This window comes from Asparagus officinalis, chromosome 10 (assembly GCF_001876935.1).
Source record: "Asparagus officinalis chromosome 10, Aspof.V1, whole genome shotgun sequence".
In the NCBI taxonomy this organism is placed as follows: Eukaryota; Viridiplantae; Streptophyta; class Magnoliopsida; order Asparagales; family Asparagaceae; genus Asparagus; species Asparagus officinalis.
Genome location: NC_033803.1, coordinates 28,368,376 through 28,395,117, shown reverse-complemented (window position 1 = coordinate 28,395,117; position 26,742 = coordinate 28,368,376). Strand labels below are relative to the sequence as shown.

At 33.7% G+C, this 26,742-nt stretch overlaps 1 protein-coding gene across 1 annotated transcript; it reads left to right on the top strand.

Moving 5' to 3' along the window:
* Positions 1–26,609, top strand: LOC109824981 (histone-lysine N-methyltransferase TRX1-like). The gene is made up of 19 exons (XM_020391632.1): positions 1–647; positions 727–778; positions 880–954; positions 1,441–1,660; positions 3,584–3,707; positions 4,505–4,609; positions 5,467–5,669; positions 5,839–5,931; positions 6,052–6,149; positions 8,601–8,759; positions 22,731–22,856; positions 23,079–23,126; positions 23,216–23,333; positions 23,406–23,471; positions 23,574–23,635; positions 23,716–23,772; positions 25,201–25,269; positions 25,783–25,975; positions 26,232–26,609. The coding sequence occupies exons 1-19, from the start codon at positions 136–138 to the stop codon at positions 26,525–26,527; spliced, it is 2,676 nt and encodes an 891-aa protein (XP_020247221.1). The 5' UTR covers positions 1–135; the 3' UTR covers positions 26,528–26,609.

The following is a 26,742-nucleotide window of genomic DNA, read 5'->3' as shown; positions in this document are numbered from 1 at the left end:
AGGGCAAAATGTCCGGGGGCAAATCGAAAAGTCCATCTGGTTGCCTTACCCCCCTATCATTCAAAGATCCGCTCCCAATTTGATAGCTCGTCCTAAAACCCTAGGCAGCCCCTCTCGAAACGATCAACGCACGCAATGCCCTTGGGTTCATCACCGGCTTTCTTGCATGAAGACGAGGAAGTCGATGGCCGGACGATGAAGTACCTCCCCATTGACCGCCTCTACTCTTCCACCTCCCCGTGCATAAACCCTAGCGGATCCTCCAGCGTCATGTCCAAAAAGGTCAAGGCTCGAAAGCTCATCGAAGAAGAGGATGAGGAGGAGGAGAAGGGAGAAAAGATGATGGTGAAGAAAGAGCCGTTCCTTCTTGTTTATAGAAGGCGCAATAAGAAGAAGCCTAGGCCTTGTGATGAAAGAAGTGAAGGAGATCATCATCATCAATCTGGTGGCGATTCTAGAAAAAAGGCGAAGAAGAACTATGAGCTTCTCAGTTTGGATTCCTCTGGGATCTCTGGACCTCGGCATCTAAGAAGAAGTGGGGGGTTGAGCAGAAAGGGCAAAGAGTCTGATATTGGGTGTAGAGGTCGTTGTCCAGGATCATCCAAAGAGTCATCGTCTGCTTTTTCCAGGACGCAGCGATGGGTTGAGTAAGTTTTTTTGGCTGTTTTCATCATTGCTCTGATAAGTGAGATTGTTGTTTACATTGTGGGAAATTAATGTTAAAAGGTTGGATTTTGATGGGGTGGAGCCAAATGTGTTTGTGGGAATGACTTGCAAGGTAATAACTTTTAGTAGACATATTTGATAAAATGAATTGAAGACACCTTAATTTTACATTTCAGGAGTATTAAGGTGGCATTTCTTCTATGGAATTTGCAGGTGTTTTGGCCAATGGACGACAACTGGTACAAGGGCTCTGTGTCCGGGTACAATTCAGTAACAAGGAAGCATTGTGTATGTGTTTCATTGCATATCCATTGGAATGATTGTTTAGATATCTGGTTCAATCACTCATGATGGCTTACAATGTTTTGTTAACAATTAAATTTCTTCTAGAGTAAAAAAATTACTTGTTTTCTTTGTTGCAGCCATCCGGTTGGCATGCTTTTGGTGTATTCCCTGTACATGTTTTTGTGTATGTAACTTAATACAGCAATTAAAAAACTTAGGGCACCAAAAAACATGATAATTGGGCTTGCATGCCCATGCATGGCTTGCATGGGTTCCTATGCAGCATTTTGTCTTCTAGATAATGGTGGTAAAATTCATGTCATTTTCCTAACCTTCTAGCCATAATCCTCTAACTGCATTGCATAAAAATGACAGTTTAAGATGTTTCTTGACAAGTTATGTTCTTTATTCAGGCTTTTCTTAGAGTTAATTCTCAATTCTATTCCTATTTGTAATCAAGTTGCTAATAGAAATTAAGTTTATTAACAGATTGAGTACAATGATGGTGATGTTGAACATCTTAGTCTTACGGATGAAAAGATTAAATTTCACCTATCTACCGAAGAAGTTCAACACTGGAATCTGAAGTATGATGTTTCAAGCAGGGAGAAGAAAGGACTCAACTATAATGAAATGCTGGCATTGGCTGCCAGTTTTGATGACTGCCAAGACCTGGAACCTGGCGATCTTGTTTGGGCCAAGCTTACTGGTATCCGTAGTAATCTTAAAATCTGTATTTAAAATGTCTATTCCTGCGGTTTTCTGCGTTTTATGTATTTTAAACAGGACACACTTGCTGATATATGTTCCTTTTTGCATCAGTACGTTTACATTTATGAAGATGAATTTAAAGTTCAAATATGATGTCTGCTCTTTTAGGTTTCATATTCTTTAAAGAGTCTATTCTCATAGTAAGTCTTGTCATCCTAGATTCATTTCATCAAAAGCACCATGATATTCTCTATTAATTATTTCTTGTATATCCAGTGTTTCACTTTCTTCGATCTTGGAAGAGTTTCTTTAGTTGGTTAAGGAATCCGTGTACTTTCAAACATGATGCTTCCCAACTCTGGTTGCAAAACTGTTTCACCATATTAAGTTTGAAAGGACGCCCTGTCTGGAATATCTGACTGTTCAGCGGTGTTTTACCCTTATCTCTATTCGGAAAGCTCTCTGTGAACCCATAGAAATTAGACTTCAAGAGGTTTTCAGTTGTAAAAAACATGTAGTGTTTGCCTTAGAATTAAGCTCAGAAGCCTTTCATGAAGCTTTAGGTTTGCAGGATTCTTCAGTATAATATGCCAATACAAATTATTGAACACAATGCCCACTTGTTCAGCTTAAAGATCAGAACAAGTTGGAGAGGACATTTAAGGTAATAAGGATCAAATTAGGTGATTCTAGATGAACCTGTGAAGAGGCCAGGAGTTCGGCTCTCTTAGGATGCAGACCATACAGGAATTTGGGCTCTTGTTGATGTAGGGATATAACAAAGAATTACTTTGCTACAGTAAATTGTAGGGAATTAAGGCTTGGAGTTTGGTGGAGGCTTGGGATATGATTGTGTTAGTGGAGGATTGGGAGCAAGAATTTGGTGAAGGCTTTGGGATTCTGTGGTTGGTGGAGGCTTGGGGGATGAAAGTTGATTGGTGATTGTTTAGGGGTTTGGTTAGGACTTGTTTGGGAGTTAGTGAAGGCAGAGGCTTGTGGGATAAAGGGATTTGGCAGCGATAGATGATGGGCAACAACGGCTAGGGTTGTAGGGAGGTGGTGGCTAGGGTTTTGGTTTTGAGAATCATGGCTCTGATTCCATGTTAAACAGGTAAAAAATCTGCATATTTTCATTAAATGAGAGAGACCACAACCACGTCCCTTTATATTGGAATAAAATATGAAAGGATTTTGTGTTTGGGCAATGTGGAACTAAGCGCATATGCCTAAACACTCCTGTTCTTCTAATAAACTAATGCCTCTTAACTCTGAAAATAGTACTATTTAGTACTTCCCCAAGTTTTAGCTTCCCAAATAAAGACTAGTATATTTCATTGAGCCCGACAATTTGAAATTCCATCTGACAGCTATACCTAAAAACGAGTCGCTTGATAAATCAACAAGAGGAACAGCAGAACACCTTCTCACCATTTCTTTTGGTTGGCAACACAATTCTTTCGTGCATTAGTTCTGTTAAGGTTCATCTTCTTGATTCAATTAACAAGTATCATATTCAAACCACCTCATCCACGTTCTTTTAGGCTTTACTTTCATCCTTCTATATTTACTAAAATTGTATCACTTCTGTGCAGTGAACTTATTGGCTCAATGATGAATCACACCAACCAACCAACATTAGAAAAACCTGGGAGATATTTCTGGAATACCGCTAGTCAAAGTGGGTTTGAAATGTGCGAGAGAATAGTGAGATCATATACTTAGCACTGTGTTTTGTCAAACTTTAATGCCTTTGTATTTCATGGTAAATGTGGAAATTAAGTAGTTTATAACAGTGTTTTCAAACCATTAAACTGTATTATTGATGTTCTGGTGGTTCTAGTGTAATACTATATCGAATGATCTGAAAACTTTAAAATCTCATTCATACGCTGTTAATGATCTTGTTAATAATCTTAAACAGGGCATGCTATGTGGCCGGCTGTCATTGTTGATGAATCAAATATTGGAGAGAGAGGGGTCCTACAATTAGTACGACATAATCAATCGGTTCTTGTACAATTTTTTGGAACACATGATTTTGCAAGGTTCATTGTTCATCACAAGAGATTTAAGTGCTTATACTATCATCAATTTTGTCAGTTTTTATTTCATTCGACAAATAATTTAAGTTTTGTTCATTGTTTTAAATATCCTTGATATAGGCTGTATAATTGACCGATATACCCTTTTAATGCTTGTCACAAAATGACACAGCCTTAATATCCTTTACCGATTTTGGCCATTTTTTTGGCAACATATCTCCGACATAGTTGATATTAGGCCTGATATATTGGCCGATATCTCCTTTTAAATGGCTTGTTGTAAAACAATATAGCTCTGCAAATTTCTTTAATTTATTTTAGCAAAAATTCTAGTAACATATATTATTTACATTTTTATATGCTTATATCTCATTAAGTATGTTTAGATTATATTTTAGGACATTATATTATATATGCACATAATCTGATATTTACACTCTGATATTTACTACATATCCCCAATATTTTCCCAATATGTGCAATCCGACATGCATTTTTTCTGTCTAAAATTTCCCCACTATCTGGTATTTGAAATCCTGGTTTAGTTTCAAAATTTCTCCAATATCCAGTATTGAAAATCTTGGTTTATTTTCAAAATTTCTCCAATATCCATTATTTAAAATCTTGGTTTGGTTTCAGAGGTCCACATATCATTCTTGGGAAGTAAAATCGTCCTATTTATATATGGATCCATGACTTGTCAGCTTCCTGCTGTAAAGTACATGCCACTTTCTTTTAATCTTTCATAATCATAGTTATCCTTTCTCATCTTTTAATATTTTTTGTCTTGGAGTATTCAGGATTAATTCGAAGCAGGCTATTCCATTTCTTAATGGTCTTCTTTCTTCTTTGCATCTGAAGTGCAAGCAAACACGTTTCGGTCGAAGCTTAGAAGAAGCTAAAGAGTTAGTACTTCTATGTTTTGTTTTTTCTTTTAAATTGTGAATACTTGGTTATATGAATAGATGTTCCTCTTGGCAAAGGAAATTTGGTTTTAACATTTACTAAAATTCTGTGTGTAACGTATTGTTCTGGATATTGTGCTCTGCAAGCATGCGTTTGTGCTAACGAACTGCAATTCAACTTTGCTTCCTGATTGAAGGTTCAGTTTCAGCATATTCTGTATTTTCAGTTTGGAAATTTAGAATATCTTTAAAAGTTTAGAAGAGATAAAATGGTAACATCGGATGTGGAGACTATCTTTTCAAATTTATAGAGATTGTGATTTATAAGCATCAGGGAGGATAAATAGAATATTAACTTGTTCAAAAATGCTTTGTCTCATATTTACTCTCTGGAAAGTGATATGCTATTTTCTTTGTTCTTCTTGGTTTGGTTTTCTTTGTGGAGTCAGGAATGGTAGAGAAGAAACACCCCTGAGGAAGGCAAGGAGTCGTTTTAACTCCCATGAACGTCATAAAGAAGCTGTATTCTACTTTTAACTGTCATAGAATTTGATCTTCTCTTTTTCTTCGGTCAAGTTTGGCTCCAATTTTTTTTATTAGATCCATCGAAAAGAGTGCTGAACATTTGTAGAAGTTATAAAAAATATTATTAATATGCGATTTCATATCGAAACCCCATATTTCGTGTCTTTTGGATGTAATAAGGTGATTTTTACAATTGTGTTGTTTCCTCTTGTTTTGTTCTTCTTTCTTCCTCTATTATCTTCTATTTAGCAACTTATATTTCATAGGTTATTTATGTTGGTCTGAAGTCAGATTCATCAAGAATGGTTTTTATAAGTTGCAATTCCAAGCAGGTATCTCAGGGACCAACAACTTCCAGAGACAATGCTGCAAATGCGAAAAAGCAACAGTGCTGAAGGTAGTTGGGATTATTCTAGAGAGAAGGAGGAAAGGATTTACTCTTGTGAAGATCATGGGGAAGATATGATGCAAAAAACAGTTGAATGCAACAGTACATTACCACTGGAAATTGGGAACCTTCGAGTAACTAGCTTAGGTGTTTTCAAAACTTGAACATGTTAAGATTTTTATCACTGAATTACACAACAGATACCGTTTTATTTTTGGTTGCACATCTCTAACTGCACTAGCAGAGTATGCTCAAACATCACACTTCTACAAAATAATTGGTGAAACTGATTATCATGCTTTGCTTTTTGTTGCAGGAAAGGTTGTATGTAATTCAATGCATTTCCATGACAAGAAACACATCTGGCCAGAAGGATATACTGCCTTCAGGACGTTTACATCGATGAGAGGTGATACTTTTGCTAGAGTTCATCAGTGCATACTTAATATAGAATTACGACTAGAACCATGCTTTGTTATTTCGAACTTGGTGTATTTCTGTTCTCTTATGAGGCCTTATCATTTCACAGATCCAAGCATGGAAACGTCATATAAAATGGAAGTTTTGAGGAATCCAAAAGTTAAAAGTCGGCCTCTTTTTCGGGTTACATCTGATGATGGACAACAGGTAGCAAGATTTGTTTTTTCTTAACTTTTTATTTGTACATCTGATTTGTATGAATTTGTCAGTTTAACAGCAGGACCTTTTAGGACCCTAGGGTCCTGGAACATAATTAGTGAAAAATTAGATACTATCTGTATGATACCACTGTTTGGCATAATGGGTGCATGGATCTACTTTGCTTGAAATCATCTAAATGGTCATAGACAAAATTAGTTATTTATTTCGTTCATATGTGGGAACTTTTGATCAGATGCACTCCCTATACTTCCAACAAAGTTTTGTTGGATGATGAAAGTTTGATGTGGGACTAGTGTGCCAATTACCACTCCATAGTATCTGCTATATCTGGTGTAAGTTAAAGACACCTTTTGGTTTTGTGGTCTCAGATAATACCCTTATACAATTTTAACAGTTGCAGCCAGGAAATTTTGTTTTAAAGATACTTTTGTATTTAACAGAAAAAAAGAGCCGTACTACATGGTCACCAGTGCAATATGATTCTCACACTAATTATGTTGACTTGATGTAACGGGAAGGTTTCCTTCCCCAGTTCAGCGTTGCTATTCATGGTAATCTCAGGCCTTTTCATGCAGACAAAGAACATGCTTAAACAGGTCCTTCTTCGTTGATTACTTAAATTGTTCCCTAAATCCTAGTTTCTCCTCCTGTGCCTTAAATTTGCGTTTTGTACTTTAGTATCTTTTCTCTCGCCATGTCGAGTCATTGGGGGGTGGGAGGAGGGGGTAGATAGAGTGAGAATACGAACAACTTTTTAAAAATAGTAAATTACTAACAATTGCTGTTACATTATATTTTACTTTTAGGTAGTGCCTACTGGAATATCACATAATTAGAAGAAAAAAGTTGTTACATTTTGTTTTTCCCACTTTTCTGGCCTTCTCGATTTGGTTTTCCCTTCTCACTTACAAAGGATAAAGATTTAGGAGAAGTTCATAATTTTGATAATGCAAGTGTGGATCCATGAGAGAAACAGTAGTAGAGTATGACACACGAGTGAAGTGAACTTGTGAGCACTCTTTGCTTATGTCCTTGATTGGTAGTATTTATAGGAAAATAATTTGTTAGGAAAATTAAAACATGTGGATATCTTTTTCTTTGTCCTCTTTTCTTAAACCATTTGTCAAAGACAATGCAGTTCCCTGTATTATTATGTATCCTTCTAGATTCCTTCCTGGCTTTGAGGATAAGGGAGGTTTTTGCTTCGTTGCATGGCCTTAACTTAAATGAGAAATTTGGTTTTGCTATGCACAAATGAAGTAACTTGCTTTTATGTACTTCTCCTCTCGTTAATTTCTTTGACCATGAAAATGTTGTTAGTTTGAAAGGTTATTTGAAGTTGACAGTGGATGATAAATTTCTGTACTGCATAAATTCGTTGAATTCATGTAGGAGTCCTCCTTTGACTTGGTTTTCAAATCCCAATCCTCTTTCAATTCGAGTTCAATTTCAATTAAAATTGATTCTTTCCAGTCAAGAAATCTCAACTGACGCCCGAGTAGGATTAGCTGAATACAAGGATAAATCCCAGCGGAATTCGAACTGAATGCCTTGGGTTGTGTTACATACTTGTTTTTCAGAGTTACATGGTTTTGTCCGACGTGTTAATGGAGCTTGTGGGGTTTTGCTTCCTTGCTCATCTCAAAAATGCAATAGTCTCTGGATATAGCTTCCCAATTTTGCTAAAATCAACAGGGTTATTGGTACGTCTGTAGAATGGCACATTTTCATAAGATGAGTGTGCCTAACTATGTGAACATTCTTATTTATGGGTGCAAATGGATTGGACATGATTGGACGTTGTATTTACCATATACGTGTCCATTAACCTTCAAATATACAAATATGAAAATGAACATGGTTTAATAGGGAAATCCGTAGCGCTTGTCTGAAAAAATTGAATATGATATTAATCAGATAAGAGAAAGCATTTATGGATCAAAGAAGGTATGAAGGTAACAAATAAATTTAAAAATATGTAGAGCATGTGGGATAGAGCTGCTTAAATGAAAATAGTTTTCTGAAAGATATGTTTTAATATATCTAAAAGGCAAACTTAGAACACTGGATCATCGAGATTGAAAATTGGTCTCAGTTCCATTCATATAAGTCTGGGACATTTCAATCGTCTTAATGATACATGCGAATATTTCATATATGTATCCTTATCCATATACTATCAAAAATTTAAATCCATTCCGTATCCTATCCTGATGTGGATGTTGGATATATCTGTGAATATACATACTCTTTTGTATCCCTATTCCTATTACATATTCAACGTGATCTGAGTGTGAAGCTCGTGCCTGAGGTTCTCTCTCATTTTCAATAGTGAACACAACATAATCACTGAATCATATTTAAACAATTTCTAAGGTCTCTATCACTTCCAACCTCCCTTCTATGTATGTTCTGAGATTTCTCTCTTGCTATCAGATTGATGGTCCAAATCCTTCTGCTTGTTGGAAGGAAATTTATGAGCGAATCAGACAAAGTCAGAACAATCTTAATGCTGAAGCCCAGCTCCTTGACGTTCAAAGTCCTGGGTCTGAGATGTTTGGCTTCAAAAATCCAAAAGTAGCAGAGCTTATTCAGGTATGCAGTTTAATCTTCCATTGAAGAAAGTTTCACCGTCACGTGTATGGCATTTTTTGCTTTTAATGTATTATTTAATACTTAGTTCCACGGGTATCTTGATTAATCATCTTTCTACCTCTGTTGCAGGTAAAATTTCCATTCATGCAAATCATATCATTAGTTGAGTTTAATATTGATTTGCTTTTAATACCTTTCTTAGGGCTGACAAGAGTATATTGGCTTCACTTGATAGTTCCACTTTTAGCAAACTAGTATATTGGCTTCACTTGATAGGTATATACAAGTGTACTAAAAAAAGCTCATGAAAATCCATTCTAAAGATTCCTAATTACTTAAAAAAGTAAATATTCTATAAAATATCTAGAAAATAGGGACTTTCATTCCTTTTGTTTTATTTTTTATTGAGCCGACATCAATCTTTCTCCACCTTTATCTTTTTCGATAAAATTAGACAACATTTAGATGTTGAAAAGGGATAGTGAACCTTCAATTGGAAGTTAAATTTATATATCTTAATGAAAGAATATCAAACGACTATTCTTTTCTTTGCTAAGTTTTGAAATTTTAGTCTTTTTTTGTGATTTTGAAATTTTGAGGATTCGTTTTTCAAAATTTTAAACTTTGATAGTGTATTTTAAAATTTTTAAAATTTAAGTTTCTTATAATTTTTATGAAACGTTGGTGGTAAGTTTATTGCCAACACTGAAATTTTGAGGGTGTTTTTTTACAATTATTAAAACTCTAGATTGTTTTTTGTGAAATTCAAACTTTTAGTGGTATGCTAATAATTTCCAGATTTGATATGTACCGATTATAGGTTTTTGAAATTTTAGGTTTTTTTGTGATTTTTAACTTTTGAAGGACTTTTTTTTACAATTTTTATAATATTGAGGTTATTTTTTGCAAAATTTAAAATTTTAGGTGTCTGACAGTAATCCTTTGGTATGCATTGGTTATAGCTTTTTTATTATTTGAACTTCTAAGGTTGTTTTTACAATTTTAAAACGTTGAGGGTGTTAATTGCAGATTTTAAATTCTTTCGAGGATGCTGTTAATTTCCAAATTTTATTTTTGTTAATTTAAGTTTTGAAATGGCAAGATGTTTTTTGTTATTTTAAAATTTTTTGAGGGTATTTTGTGCAATTTTTAAAATGTTTTGGATTATTTTTGTAATATTTCATATTTTTAGTTCTTTACCTTACCAAACCAATACCGTGGAGCTGTTTCATGTATTTTTTTAATTGTTGAGCTATAGGTAGTTCACATGGGATTATGATAGGATATAATTATGATTAGGATAGATTAAGATCTAAATAAAATATTCAGAATAGTGAAGGGTAATATTGACCATGAAAAGTTTTTCCCAAACTCATACTTTTAAAGGGAGTTTGATTTGATTTGATCATAGCATGTTAGTTCTTTACCTTAACAAACTAATACCGTGGAGTTGTTTCATGTAACCTTATTTTTTAATTGTTGACCTGTAGGTAGTTCACATGTGATTAGGATAGGATATTATTATGATTATGATAGATTAAGATCTAAATGAAATATTCAGAATAGTGAAGGGTACTATTGACCATAGAAAGCTTTTCCCGAGCTCATACTTTTAGAAGTATGATTATTATGTAAGTTGAACTAATTGTTAAGTTATTGAGATACAAGAGTAAACCGTGGTTACTTGAAACTTTGGTTATGTTTCTACAGGGTGTATTCTGTGTGTCCTATTGCACTCTTTTGTTCGAGCCATTAGTCTAGAATTCAAGTAAATGGCTTGTTCATGGTTTTATGACAAGGCTCAGAATCTTTAATTTCATATGTTACATTTTACTATACACACACATATAGGAGCTTTCCAGAACAAAGATTCAGACCTCCCTCCTCTTAAACTGTGTTGCAAGATTCTACGTTGATTCTTGACCATGCCTGTAGGAATGCTATATATATATGGAAAAAATATTCATAAAGTGACACCTTAGATTCAATATAAGGTAGCGCTTTGGAAACTATGTTTTTGAGATATTTAGATCACGATGAATGGAACATATTATTAATTGGAATAACCTAATTTATGAATCAAGAGGTGCTACGTTTAAGGTGTCACGTTATGAACAATCTTCCCTATATATATGCATCTCTATATATATACAGACATACACATGTACGCACACGCGTGTGCGCGGCGCACACACATATATATATACACACACACATACACACATATATATGTATGCACATATACACACACACAGACATACATACATACGCACGTACCTATGTTTGTTATATATATATATATATATATGTATGTATGTATGTATGTATACACATACATACATATGTTTGTATGTATCTACACACACACAATATGTATATGTATGTATACACACACATGTATATATATACGTATACATATGTGCATACATATATACATGTATAGATATATGAGTATACATATATATTATACATGTGTGTGTATACACACTATATATATAGGTGAATTGCACGTGCAATGCACGTGGTATCGATTTTTAGGTTTAGCTAAAATTGATAATTTAGTGTAGCATTTCACTCAAATTTATTCATTGAATCCTTTTTAAGCTAATTTGGAGTTTATAGAGATGTTTAAACAAATATATGATAGCCTAGTGAAGACCTAAAAGGAGCACCGCTTTTTTGCAAATCTTATATCTCTATTAAAAGGATAATTATACAGTAAGACTTAATTATATTTTGCATGTAAGATTGATTTATTAATTTTGCATTCAACAATTTTTAGTTTTTTATTTTTCAATGTACTAGAAGAATATAAATCAAAATAGTTTATTACACTTATTTCTAAATGAATATTTTCTCGTAAATGGGATATCAAATTGTTAATGTTAGTATGTAGAAAGATCCTTTAACTCAGTTCCAAACCTTTTTAAATATAAGTAAAAGTGCAATTTTACAATCGACAGTTTTATTCCTCTTTATAATGACAAGAAAAGGAATTGACGCACACATGTTCTGCATAATTTTACACAATATGACTAAAAATAAGAACAAAAATACCAGTTTCAAATACAATTCTGCATTATAATGTGCTTCTCAAGTTACCTCTCCTCCATGTTCTAGTACAGTGTTTTCAACATCACTTAGCATTTCAATGGACCAGCAAAAGCCAAGTATGCATAGTCTTCTTCCTGTGTCAAGTCCCTAAACTAAAAATGACAATAATGAAAATAAAATTTGTCAGCAAAATGTCATATTACAGAGTAAACAAAAAGATTAGTTAATATAGGGGACACAACTTACATTCGTTGCAATATCAAATAGGGCACCAAGACAGACCTTGATCAGGATCCATGTAGTCACTCTTTTGAAAACACTAAAGTTTATGTGATGACTTTAATCTCCCTTTCCCCTTCTACACAAGCATTATAAGAGTCGGTATCTCCAACATAAAATGAACGTATGAAAAAAATATAAACTCCAAAAAATGACGCTAAAAGGGGAAATTGGAAGAAATTTCTGAACCAATTTGTTAGTCAATCTAACTATTTAACTACATCATAAAACCTTTTTACATTATTAAATTCATGTGTTTAAGAAAGCAAAAAAATTAATTGAGAGAAGATGCTTCTTAAAAAATACCGACTTATTTATATGAACCTATGTTACAAGCTTTCATTTCTACAAGGATTCATTACCCTTTCTTTTTGGATGTAAAATATTAGCAAAAAGATTTCAAAAGAGATTTAACAGTAACACTTGAGTTAAATAAATTTTAAGATATTGATAGAAAATTTTAGCATGTCAAAATAATTTCATTGAGAAATTTTTTTCATGAACAACCTTAAAGTTTTGAATTTGTGAATAAATACTTGATAAGTTCTACAAGGATTCAATATCTCCAATTACTTTTCCAAACTTATCACTTTTCATGGCTATTTCATGCTTGCTGACATTGCAGGCCCATTCATGAACAACAAATTGGCGACAATTTGAAGATGATGATCTTAGATATGTGTTGTACCAGTTAATAACATCAGTCTTTTGCATTGTTCTTATCTCCTCTACTTTCAATTTTGAAACTTAACTAGTAGTGCAATGTGGTGAATTAGGAATTTAGTCTCCCCACTACTTTCATTAGATAATACTTGTATTTTGTCATACATTTTTTGCATGCTTACAGTTTATGAGGTTTTAGCAGATCTGAATAGGATTCAAAGAAGTTCAGAAAAGGACTATCAAGATTATTCTATAGGCACATACATGAAGTTTAATGTGAAGAGTATGCTTATTGAATCATTATCATACTTAGTTATTGTCGACTAATATGGCATGCGGTTGTAGTACTTTGGCCATTTTTCATTTGATATCTGCTAATTATGCTATACTAATATTTTGCAGGTATAACATTCTGTTGTATTACATGCCAAATAGTTATAGTATATTGTCAAAACTATAGGGTTTGAATCCTGTACTTACAACAAAAGAAGGAAAAAAATTATACATCTAGCTGAACTTTGACATTTTTAAGAACTGTCATTTTATCATTATTTAAATATTTACATGATGAAGAAAAAGACAATAATTTCAGCATTCCAAGTCTGTGTTATAGAACTGTCATAACATATCAAACAATAGTCCCCTACGACTTTACCCATAGCATGTAGAAGTTAAAGATGACTATTTTGAGGCTGCTAACCCATTAAACACATAATATTCAATCCTAATTGTAAATTATGCGTATTTAAGTGCAAATTTTTAAAAATTTAGGGGATCAATGATTGTCTGCATAAGTGCTTGCCTGAGCCCATTGATGTGTGGAATGAGCTATGTTAGAGCTTTTGAAGGAAAGACGAGTCAGCTTGATTTACACAAGGGTGTATTCTTTGCTTGGGATATTGAATAAGTTTTTGTGGAATTCTGAATAATTTACAGTATTGGTTCTCCAATCCTATTCAATTGACAAAGAAGATTTGTGTAAGTTCATAGTCAATGTAAGAAGATTTGTGTAAGTTCATAGTCAATATCTGCAAAAATCGGATATGAATATGCATGGATAGGAGAGAAACGTTTAAGAGAAAAAATGAGTCCTACTGATAATATTGGAGAATATATGAACCATGTTATGTAAGAGCTATTTAAATAAAAGAAAATTTCTTGAATCAGTATAATGTGTTTGATATATGTAAGTATAACTCTGGATCTCCAAAATTGGTCGTCGACCACCAATCTAATGCCTAACTAATTTCAATTATATGACCTATATATGTATATTCAAATATGAGAATTTGGATCCAGATATTGAGCTTACGTTTGCCTTAGCATCTTTGTCCTACGAAAACTATAAAAAGTATATCCATATCTAATACTTATAGCAATCCTATCTAATACAAATATGAATATATCATTGGATATTTGTATACTTCATCCCTAAAAAATGTACGCAATCAATTATACTAGCAAGATAAACAAAAATCTCTCCGAAAAGTTAAGACATGAGAGAATTGTTCTACCTACTTCATCCCTAAAAAATGTATGCAATCAATTGTACCAACAATATTAGTAAATCTCTTTCTGAAAAGCTAAAACATGAGAGAATTATTCTCCTTAGGACACATCTTCGTAAAGCTCTACTTCTTAAGTGTAGTCATCCTCATTAAGATGGAAACATAGAAATATATGATTAAAAAGATCAAGTTGCTCTATTTTCAGCTCAAATAAAGACCGAGATGAAACATTTCACTAATAAAAGACATAAACCCTTCAAGGCTTCAATTGCTCATTTGATTAGGCTACGTGTCTTGGTTTCATTGACTACCCAAGTCCTTAAAGTTAAGCAAAGCACCGTCATTTTATAGTTACAAAATAAATTCAGTACCTTGAACAACCATCTGAAAGTATTAATCAATAAATGCCAAATGTTTTCTCAAAGAAGTTTGGTTGATAGTGGCGTGTGAGAGTTATTTAGCATATAACCAGGGTAATATTATAAAGGCAAAATAACCAAATCATACATTTTGAAATCCAATGAATAAAATCTATTCGGGGTAATTTGGAGTGGTCAGAGTAGTAAATGAATTCACAACACTCACGTAGACCATATCATACAATCTCAGAGGATTGCACATACAATGCATGTGGTAAAAAATTTTAGATTTATTTTAACTTGATAATTTTATTTAGGGAATGTTGTACAAATTTATTGAATGTAAACAATGGAGCAAACATATGGACAGGAACTAAAAACTCACAATGTTTGAACAATGAAATTATATTTGGAGATCAATTGGGTGATAGTAGTGGGTGCATCCTCAATAATAGAAAACAAACTATGATATACAAGCCAAAATGACACATCATTTATTCGTCAATGATATACATTACTCTACTAAATAAATATGGAAAACAAGTATTATTCTGGCTACAACCAAAATCAAGTCATGCAATGATATAGGTTGATGATATTCAGACATCTGGATGAGGCAAATAATGAATGTGTATTAACAATTATCTCAACTTGAAAGTATAACTCAACAGATCATCATTGTTATAAATAGCGGTAAATAGCCCCGCAATAGCGGCGCTAATAGCTTTACGATCCCTTCCCGCGACGCTATCGCCCGTTACGCTATCGCGCAATAATGTTGACATATTGCGGAATATGTCTGTTCGCAAAAGCGGTCAATAGTGTGTCATAACGGTAAATAATGAGCGATTGCATTCGAAATTTGTTTTTTGGTTGATATTTAAAAACGGTTTGAGGCATATTTTTTAAAAATTAAACCCAACCCTTGACCATTATATTCCACCGTCTCCTGTGATTTTCAGCATACTCCCGCTACCTCTCATAGCCTCTGGCACCTACCTTGATACTTCCTCTCACCTCTTTCACCGTGAGCTCCTCTTAGGACAGTCCTGTCATCACTAAGCTCTTCTTCTCGAAGACGACGATTTTTTGACTCCTCTAGTCATCTTCGGTATTACGTGATGGTTACATGTCTATTTCATGTTTTGGATCTCTTTAAATCATCCAATATGTATTTTTAGATTTCTTATATTTTTCTTTAAATTTTTTTAGTATTTATACATATCTAAATTAGACCGCTATTTGACTTTGCGCTTTTTACCATTATTTTACTGTAATAGCCCGAAATAGCCTTAACGATGCCTCACCGCTACGCGACGCTATCCGCTATCGATAACCTTGCAGACCATCAATAATAATCACACAAGGCTGAAAGCAAATAAAGGTAAGTTAGTTCTGAAATAAATTAGAAAATAACCAAATATTATCAACTGTCCTCCTCAATTGAGAGCTTTAGGCTAAAATTACAAATGCTAAGTTAGATGTTTTTAGATTTTTTTTTTAAATTGTGTAATTTTTATTACATTGTGTTGATTTTTTTATTCTGTGTTATACTGTTATGTTTGAACTAAAGTATTATTAGGAGTTTTACATGATACACTCAACAAAACAAACACATTCCGACAAATGGTATTAAAGTGAAATAGATAAAAAAATTTGAGGTATTAAAGTGTTAAAAATACATTGAGGATACCAAATTAATAAAATGGGTAACCTTTGGGGTACCAAAGTGAATAAATACCCTTTTTTCTATTTTCACACAACGTGAGTACAACTTCATCATATTTGATAAGTTTTTATCACTCTAGCAAGTCTTCACCTAATTTACGGATCTAATAAGGCTTTTAGAAGAAACATCTTAATTTACATGTGACCTATATCTTTTAGGAAAGTCCATTCTAAACTACTTTCTCAAATTTATCAGTCTACCAACCTGATTAATTTTCACTAAAATAACATTAGGCCCCTGTAACCTTACTCACAAACATTACCATTTCCTACTTACATTTTAACATTAATCACATAAATTACATATCAAAATCAGAATACACCCCACTATCTCTCAAAAGCCTCTTCTCCATATTGTTCTTCCTCTTGCTTGCTTGCCTAAGATACCTCTTCCTCTTCTCCTCTTGCGAAAACAACTTGCTCCTCTTTCTTCTCAAGAGAATAGTATTTACTATAATACCCGTGTCAATTCATTAAAACTCTAGCGTTGGAAGTTATAATTAATGATACAAATTTGATATTACTAATATATGTGAGACATAACAAACAATTTGTATGCATGAGTTCAACTATTTCTTGCAAGGAAAAATGTATGATAGTGGGGAGCAACGTCGAAGAAAGGTAAGAATCAAGAAAGAGGGTATAAACAAACAAATTTCAAAATTAAAATCAAAGTTAAAAATTTGCAGTAATCATCCCCAATTTTTTCTTTGATAATCACCTTCCTGAATTTGTTTCCTTCCTGATGCACTAAAATCTAAGATTTGAAGAGATGATGGCAGAGAAGGCGTAATATTTTTTTATAAACTTGATTTGTAGTTGCATCTAAGATGATAAGGATAATAATAATCATTATTGTAAACTGATTGCCCATTGATGAAGGTAGAGAGAGTGGGGATATATTGAAGAATCTAAATAGTAATCGAAGGAGAGGGAGAAGAACAAAGATTTGAGACTTTTGAGTTTCTAATTTTTGTGTACAAACTTGATTATGTTTTCGACTATTTTCATGGATAGGAAAATGATGAAGAGACTCTAATTAAAGTTACATTTTATCTACAATATAGTTATATTTCTTTGTTGTTTTTCTATATCTGATGAAACATTCCAGTAAGCAGCTTCTTCGCTCTAGCATTGATGAGTGCCTGAACACCATCATCGATGCTGCATGTGAAACTCCGATTAATGTCATGACCTATAATCTTACAAATTTTTTAAAGAGATCAAAGGTTAAAACTAAAATAGATGGCCATGTCCCACATTCTTTCACTTTATACACCAACTTATCAATTAAATTATTCATTAATTTAAGAAGCATACTACTGAATTTGTTTGAGAGAAGGTCAATTATAAGATTCGTTAATTGGAATTTTTTTTGATAAATAATTAATTAGATGATTAAGAGGCTAATTAAGTATGAGAACTTCTCATAAACTTTTGTTTCAATCTTCAAGTAGCCTTCTCAAAGTATTTATTTCTAGTTCAGACTATAAAAATTTTCTCAAGAATGAGCATGTATTTTAATTTATGTGATAAAGTAAAAGAAGATGAAATTATTTGGATACAACACACATAGATATATAATTTTAAACTATAGTATAAAAAGTTTATACTAAAGTTTAGATATTAATAATTAGTGAAATTGATATCTATATTATATTATACATTATCCTGTAATTATAATTATAATCAAACAAATATGTACACTTAAAATTAATGTATGATATAAATAATTACCATAGTTTGATATATCTATATTATACTAAACTTTATATCTATAGTGTATTATACATAAAAGAAGAATGCATATTAAAATATAATTTAGTATATCTATATGTAACTATACTATAATATATTTCATAAACTATACTATAACTTTGAATTGTACATTTGTTATAACTCAAAGCATATTGTTATGGACGAAGATTAGCATGCAAAGCCCACTATGGGCTTAAATGTTTGCACAGCTTTAATGTCTAATAACACATACTAAATGCAATAGGAGTTACATTTTGTTATTAGTCTTTATGTGTCATTCAGTTATTTTGAAATGGTATCTAAGAGTCACTTTTTATGGTTCAAAAGTCAATAATGAATTCTGATAGTCTTCATTCGTAGTTATACATATTCTAAGCATATGATTAAAAAAAGTAGATAGTATATATAATCTTTAGAAAAAATTATTATTTCACTCGCTTTTAATTCTTTTTTTCCCTTTCACAATCTGCAAATGTTGAGAAATTTTGATATAGTACATATCAGGTTTATATAATTCTACCTTTTCTTGATCCATCATGATAAATATTAGTCGACTTTATTTTGTCACTTAATTTAATCTCATGTGATTTTTAGGTGCTTTAGGGAAATTTTTAGGATCTGTAACCGAAAACTTCATTACCACCTCCAAATCCACATCCGCTGCCTTGAACAAATTATCTGCCTCTACTTCCTTCGTTAGACCTACCATCTTCACCGAACCAACCACAATTGCCCATCGAACCCAGCTCCTTCGCCTCCTCTGATATCATCTTTGGCCCCTACTATTGAAATCACCAAGCTCGCTACAACCACCTTCACCAAATTCACCTTACCGCTAATGTCGAGCTCGCCTCAATGGTAGAAGCAGGTCTTTTAGTATTTGAACTCCCTGTCTTCCTTCAATTTCCTTGCATTGGCAAAGCAAAGAAGAGTAGCAGAGGGGAAAAAAGTAGAACTTGGACACTTTAATCATTTGATTTGACCAAGTATTTGTTATGTGAAGAGTGGGAGGGGATACATGAGAAGGAGATCATATAGGGAGTGAAATGAAACAAATGAAAGATGGATGTGTTTGTGATAATTTGTTGGAGGTATGAAGAGGAGCTCACTTGTCAAAGGTGTTACACGAAAAGAAGCTTTCCAAATTGTTAATTCTCACTTGTCAAAGGTGTTAATGCACGGAAAGAAGCTTTCCAAATAGTTCACACTTATGAATGAACTAGGTATGTGCTAAAACTAACCTGTCCCAGGTCCAATAAGTTGCATAAATTTGAGGTGAAGTGCACAACATATGTTCAAGAACTGTATCACGAGTTTTTTTGAACTAAAACATGTGTGATGTAATTGAGTACACGTCTGAATAAATGTATGTATATATCCAAGAAGCGTCCAAGGAGTGTCGAACACAGACATGGACATGGACATGTGAGCCTAAATGAAGTTTCAGGGTAACTTAGGTTGGCGTTGATGCCTTTTTAGCAACAGCCTGTCCATGGCGGTGGATTAAGGGACTATTATTGATTTGGTTGATAATGATAGACAACCTAGTCATGTGACTGGTCTGTTCATTAATTGATTAGTTTTCTCAGTCTTTTTTCCCGCTATTTTACCATGGTTAATGCGTTTGAACAATTATATTCCCCAGAAAAAGATGCACAGACCCCACGATTGTGGTGAATGAAATTACTTTCCCATTAATTGTGTCTTAAGTCCGCAAACATTTTCCGCGGAGTAAGTTTATTTTAGCATCTTTGATACTTTTGATTATAAATGTTTATTTTAGCATCTTTGATACTTTTGATTATAAATCCTTCCATCATTCAGTCACATTACAAACTACACTTGCCACTTGGTTTGGGATTTCATGATGGAGGTTATTGATTGTTAATCTAGTCCATGACATCTCTACTTGAACTATAATGCAATATTTATGAGGTTTTGAATTCGTGGTATGTTAACAATCAGTATTGCTAAAATTGGCAATAGGATAAGTAAAATAGCATAAGCAACTACTATTTGAAATAGTAAACTCTTTCAATATATTTTTTCTTTTAATTAATCTTTCTAATAACTTATGTGTTTTTTTTTTTGAGAATAGAATAGTATAGTTAGAGTTTGGAGGTGACCTCACCATTATTTAATGTAGTTAGGGTAGATTGTTGTATATTTTGACAGATATGAGTTTGTGGTTCACTTTATAGATATTAATAGACAAGTTTGTCATTACTTGTTGAGTTGTTGTACAGAAGGGAATGAATAAGATTCTTTATCACTATTGGCGGAAAAGAATAGAGGATATCCAAGTAATGTAGAAAACACAAGGGGGGGGGTATGCGTCTGCGCACGCTCAGTGTTTTAAATGTTGGCAACCATGTCGGACATGTCGGATGATACGGTGGATTTAGGTATGTCGGACATGTCGGCTTACATGGTGGATTTAGGGGCCAACCGATACGATATATAGCTTTTCAATGCATATTGCGTTTTTAGGGGTCATGTTAGATATATTAGGGCACATGTCGGATATGTCGGCTGAATATATTGGGGGACATGTCCGCTATGTCGGTTGATTTTTCAGTCTGAGAAATTAGCTTATTTTTTGTTATGTTTATCTAATTTGGATTGGGTTTAAATACCCGAAGACAAAACCTGGTCAAGTAGGGGGAAAAGTGCTGAAGTCATTTCCGTCACTCCTCTTTTCTGTCTCCTTCAACATTTCATCGGTCTATTCTACGAGCTGTTCTTTTGACATCAATATCGGGCAATCTTCTCTCTTCTTAGCCGCCAACATTGGGCTTCTTTTTTTTCACCTCTTTCCTTCAACATCAACTCTAAGCATCATAAGTTACTTTTTTTATATATTTAGACAATAGAATTCATTATCTTTAGATTTTATTTATGATATTATATTACACATATGCACACCATCCGATATGAAAATCCGATATTTTTTATGTCCCTCGACATGTGGGCGATTTCTGCTATCTGACATGAATTTTAGCCGTGCGACATGAACTCGACATCCGACATTTAAAACCTTGTGCGTGCTTACATGTGTTGTGCGTGTATGTAAATAAATTCCTTATTACTTGTTATACATAATTGCAGTGTTTTCAAAGGCGTGCGCCTCATGCGCCTTACGATGCGGGGCGGTGGCGAAACGCCTCATATTTGATGCAACAACACCTTTTGCGCCTCGCGTACATCCTTACTTTGTGCAGGGTGCATGTAGTACATATCCTCATATAGTTTTGTTTGATAACATTTCAATCGAGTCTTTATACTTGATATTTCATATCCCAAAAAGCAAAATAAATCCATTAGGCCTTTTTAATAGCCTTCAATTGAGGACCATTACTAATCCTTTGTTTGGATATTAGTCTTGATTTAACATTTGATTTGAAAATTTATGAATTTTGCTACTATGTTGGGTGTTAGCATTAGAAATTAAGGCATTATATTGTGATTTTGTAGTAAGTTATTATTTATCATGATATTTTTTCATGTAAATTCTAAATATATGTTCTTTCACGCTTGATTACATATATTGAATAATTATGTGCGGTGTGCGCCTCGCATCACTCGGACGCGCGCATCGCGTTGTGCCTTGTGCATGCACGTAAAAATGCTTTGCGCCCCGCATTGCACCTCGCGCATTGACAACAATGCATAATTGTATAAACAAGATTCTTTATCACTATTGGTGTAGATATCCAACCAATGTGGAACACACACAACACAGAGATAAACTTGTGTGTGCCCATGGGGGCGTGGATGCTTTGGGGGGACGGGGGGGTATGCGTGTGCGGAACTTATCAAACTAATATGGAAGTATCTTTTGAAAAGTATCTCTAAAAGAAGAAAAGTTTAATTTGTCATATATTGTAAATATATTAGAAGAATTTCTTAATTAAAAGTATGCTATGAATCTATGATAACGCAAGATGTTATAGTCTTGGGGTATGCATAGGGAGTTTTTTCAAAATTTGACATGCCACATCCCTTGCGGAAGTCTGTTCAAAGTGAATTCATATTCCCCATGTAAAATTGTCTTATTTGAGATGGAAGTATATTGTAGTTCATTTAAAAGAAGAAAACTTCAAAGTTTGTTCAAAGTTGAGTTCATATTCCCCATGTAAATTTGTCTTATTTGAGATGAAATGAGTCTTTTCACTAACTTGATATGTTACATCTCATGCAAAAGTGTGTTTGGATTTGAATGCATATTCCCTGTGACAATTTATGGTATTTGAGATGAAAAATGTCAATTTGATGTTATAAAATTATAGTTTATGAAAATTTATTATTTTGGGGGACTCAGGTGAGGCAAAGATAAACTGTTTGACAATAATAAGAAGTACCTATTGCATGTTATGGCATTTGACAACTTATAGAGATATTACCTGGAATTATGGTCCTTGAAGTGCTTTTTTTTTCCTGCTTTCTGACTCAAGTCTAATTTCTGTAATATGGGTACATAAACACAGAGTCATATGTACTTAGGAACTTTACAGCCTTCAAAATATTCTTTTACTAATATTTTTTTTGTTTTCCCAGTTCACCATATATTCTCTGTTTTTTCATATATCAGGCGAACTTTTTTTTTGTTTTTTATTTTTTAGGACTTGCCAAACGCTAGATTTTGCTCAAAATATTTCAAAAGATGTGGGGATTTTCCTGAAGGTTTTAGAGCAGTTCATGTTGACTGGAATGATCTTGACAGGTGTAGCGTATGCAATAATGATGAGGTAAAACTATTATGCTGCGTCTTTCATTTATCATGTTTTGAGTTTTAAAGTTCTTTATTAAATATCTTGTCACATCATGGTTCTTATCCAGCATTGAGATTAACTTTTGTCTACTCTTTCGTGATAACCACTATCTGATTTACTTATGTATGGGACTACTTGGTTATATCATAGCTTCTCATGAGTTGATTAAATTTGTGCTGATGTTTGTCCATTTTGTAGGAGTATGAAGATAATCTGTTCTTGCAGTGTGATAAATGTCGCATGATGGTTGGTTCTTCATTCTATAATGGTTTGAAGCTAGTGATTCCATTGCCAGCTAGTTGAGTAACTTGTAGTGTTTGAAAAATCCTTTTCAGGTCCATGCTAGATGCTATGGTGAATTAGAGTCTTTAGATGGAGTTCTTTGGTTCTGCAACTTATGTCGTCCTGGGGCACCCAAATCACCTCCACGATGCTGCCTTTGTCCTGTTACAGGTATTTTTACATTCATCTAAACTTCAGTCTTCATATATGAATAGGGTATGTTAAAAGTTATAATTCTTTCAGGTGGTGCACTAAAACCTACCACTGATGGGCGTTGGGCACATCTGGCATGTGCTATATGGATTCCTGGTTTGTAAAATGTTCTCGTTAGTTTTCAATTTATAATTCTTGTGTAGGAGGTGATATAGTCAAAGAAGGTTCAGTTCTTATCTAACAAAAGGGTTTTGGCAGAAACTTGCTTGGTGGATGTGAAGAGAATGGAGCCTATTGACGGGCTGGCCAGAATTAATAAGGTCTATTTCTTAGTCTTGTGTTGTGTGTTTGTGTATTGCTTAAAGCATTTATAACATTTTGTTTTACATAACATGTGCAGGATCGATGGAAGCTTTTATGTAGCATTTGTACTGTTGGTTATGGAGCCTGCATTCAGGTGAAGTGAACATTTTCTACTATATTATTTTTGAGTTCCTTCTCGTGTTTATAGCCTTTATTGTCTGAGAAAGGTCTCCCATTTTAAGGAGTTTACAATTTAAATAGTATTGGATGGTAATATCTTTCCTTCACCTACTCACTTTTCCATTCACGAGCATGTCACATTTTAATGATCTCTTATAAGCTTTTATTCTACTATACAGATATCATTTTCACCATAAATATAGAAAAGGTAAGGCACTTGTTTCAAATATTTTCATATACTATTGTCTTATAGCATTGCTTAAAGATTCTGACAGCTCGAGTTACAAAGATGCTATGATGTTTTTCTTCTCTCATGGCAATATGGTCTAGTCTAAGGGATTCTAGAAGGTTCTTATGTTTCATTTACTTAAGTATATCATGACAGACAGCACTTCCTACCCTGCATAAGGTCTTTTATGATTTATGAGAAGCCTCTTTGTCAGTTGCCAACTAGATTAACATTGTATTGATGATGGTTAAAGATCTGGTCAAATCCTTATGTGGAGCTTTCTCAGCCTCCAGTTTGTCACGTAGGGCCCCTTCTATTATAAGGAACACTTGCGATGATGATTTGACTTGATGTGCCTACCACTTGGCCATCTGTGATCTCAAAACCATGATGCATTTTTGGTTGAAAAACATAATGAACAGCATAAACACCCTCTTTTCTTGACAATCAATAACTGGGTCACTCCTCCAGACTATTTGGTTATGAAGCGGTAAGGATGGAGATATCTCCCTACCTTTGTAAAAATTATACAATTTCTCTTAAATGTTACAACTAGGATTCGAGCATGAAATTTATTGTGATTCTTATCCTGCGAGCTAAGTTGCACTAGTACAGGTAGGGGTGTGGGTACTGATACTGGTACGAGACATGACAAATTTGTAAAAGGTTGGGTACTGGCACATGGCTAAAACTCATGGGATATAATCATAGTTCTAAGCTACATATGTAAATGACCCTTTTAAATCGTAGTTCTTAAGGCTGAAATGAACGAGAACCTTATCCAACAAGTTACAAAAATGGATGTAAAATGTAGGACATATATCTAACAAGTGTATAACGAGTGTTTTAAATTAAACATGTATTGTATAATTAAGTATTGGTCTGAATAAATATATACATATATTTATCGAGTGCCCAAGAAGTATTGGGTATGGGTACGATGCTTGTCGGGTGCGGGTGCAGCTCCATATTAAAAGTACCCAGGTAACTGCGAGTCATATATATCCTGAAGGAGCTGTATGTGTATTGTATGTAACAAGATACAAGTTGCTAGTCTACATTCAACCTCTCTATGTCACTCCTGTGTGTGTGTGAAACTCTGGTGATAAGCACTACCTCATGTAACTTTAAATATTTGTGCTGCACTGAAATTTAAAAATTTCTTTCATACAGTGTTCACATTGTACCTGTCGTGTGGCATATCATCCTCTTTGTGCACGGGCAGAAGGTCTTTGTGTTGAGGTATCTCATTTTCATCTTTACCTTATGATCTTACTTTCCATTTGTATCTTATTCCCAGTATTCTGCTTTATCCAGTCAGTGTTGGCTTTCAAATTACTCTTGCATTTTTGGCATGTATTTTGTGATTCACTCTGTTAAATGTTTTATTTCATTTTATCCTTAGACTATCTTGTAGACTTTTCGTTCCACTTTGGATTTTTTAAGTCTGGGAATGTAGATGGCTCATGGATCCTCCTTGGTTCTTTGATATTCCAACCACTTTAGCTGCTGGAGATTTTATGGCTCATGCTTAATAAAGACCCAAAACTGCATGACCAACCAAGCTAGGTCTGCCAAATTACCAACTCATTGAGTTGCTTAGAAGGTTTTCTTATTGGGAGGTAGGGAGGGAGGGAGGTCTTTACTTCTTTTTCCGATGGTAAAGAAAGTGATGTCAATGATGATGATTATAGCAATATGGCCATACTGGCTACATGGTGATCATTGTGCATTATACTTTTTTTGCATGTGTAGCTTGAAGGTGAAGACGGAACCCATTTGATGTCATTTGAAGAGGACGGACAGTGCATTCGGCTACTATCCTTCTGCAAGAAACACAGGCAGACTGGTAATGATGGGAAGCAGGTTGATGAAAATGTGGTCTTGCTTGATCAGTGTGCTTCCAAATATGTCCCTGCGTCAAATACATCTGGCTGTGCCAGAACTGGTAGGCATATGTAACCTTATATTATTTATAACACATGTATGGCATAACAAGGCCAGACTTTTGTTCCTTATATTGACAAATTTATTGGAAGGTAAAAACTTAATATTGATGAACATTCTATCAAAAGCATTTCTAGTATAAGTTACATTTATAGGTGATATTCCAGAGAATCACAAAATTTGTTAGATGCTTTTATATTTTCCATCACTTCTCAATTTTAAACTATATTTTTTCTTTTTTGCCCTTTTTTTAATAGAACCTTATAATTTATTTGGGAGAAGAGGAAGGAAAGAACCCCAAGTCCTTGCTGCTGCATCGGTGAAGCGATTATTTGTAGAGAATATGCCTCACCTGGTCCGTGATTATTATCAAAATGGAGTCAACCTTGGTTTTCATGGTGATGAATCTCAACTTCTTCTACTGCCTGGTGCTTCAAAAGGTGGAATTCAGCATGTTGCTTCTGCAAATATTTCTTCAATGGCTGAAAAGTACCACAATATGAAGATAACCTTCAGGAAAAGATTGGCATTTGGTCAGCAATCCATTCATTAAAAAGCAGCTTTGATATATACTGTTCAATTGGATCAGTCATATATGTTTTTTTACATTTTCCCTGGCATAGCTTGTTAATGATAGTTTTTTCACAGTAAGGGTTAAGGGGTCTATGTGCTTCAAAATTGATGAATGATTCAGCACTCTCTTCTTAGTTCTTACAACTGAGTTATATCATCAGGTTTGAACAATTTATAAATCATATATGATATAAT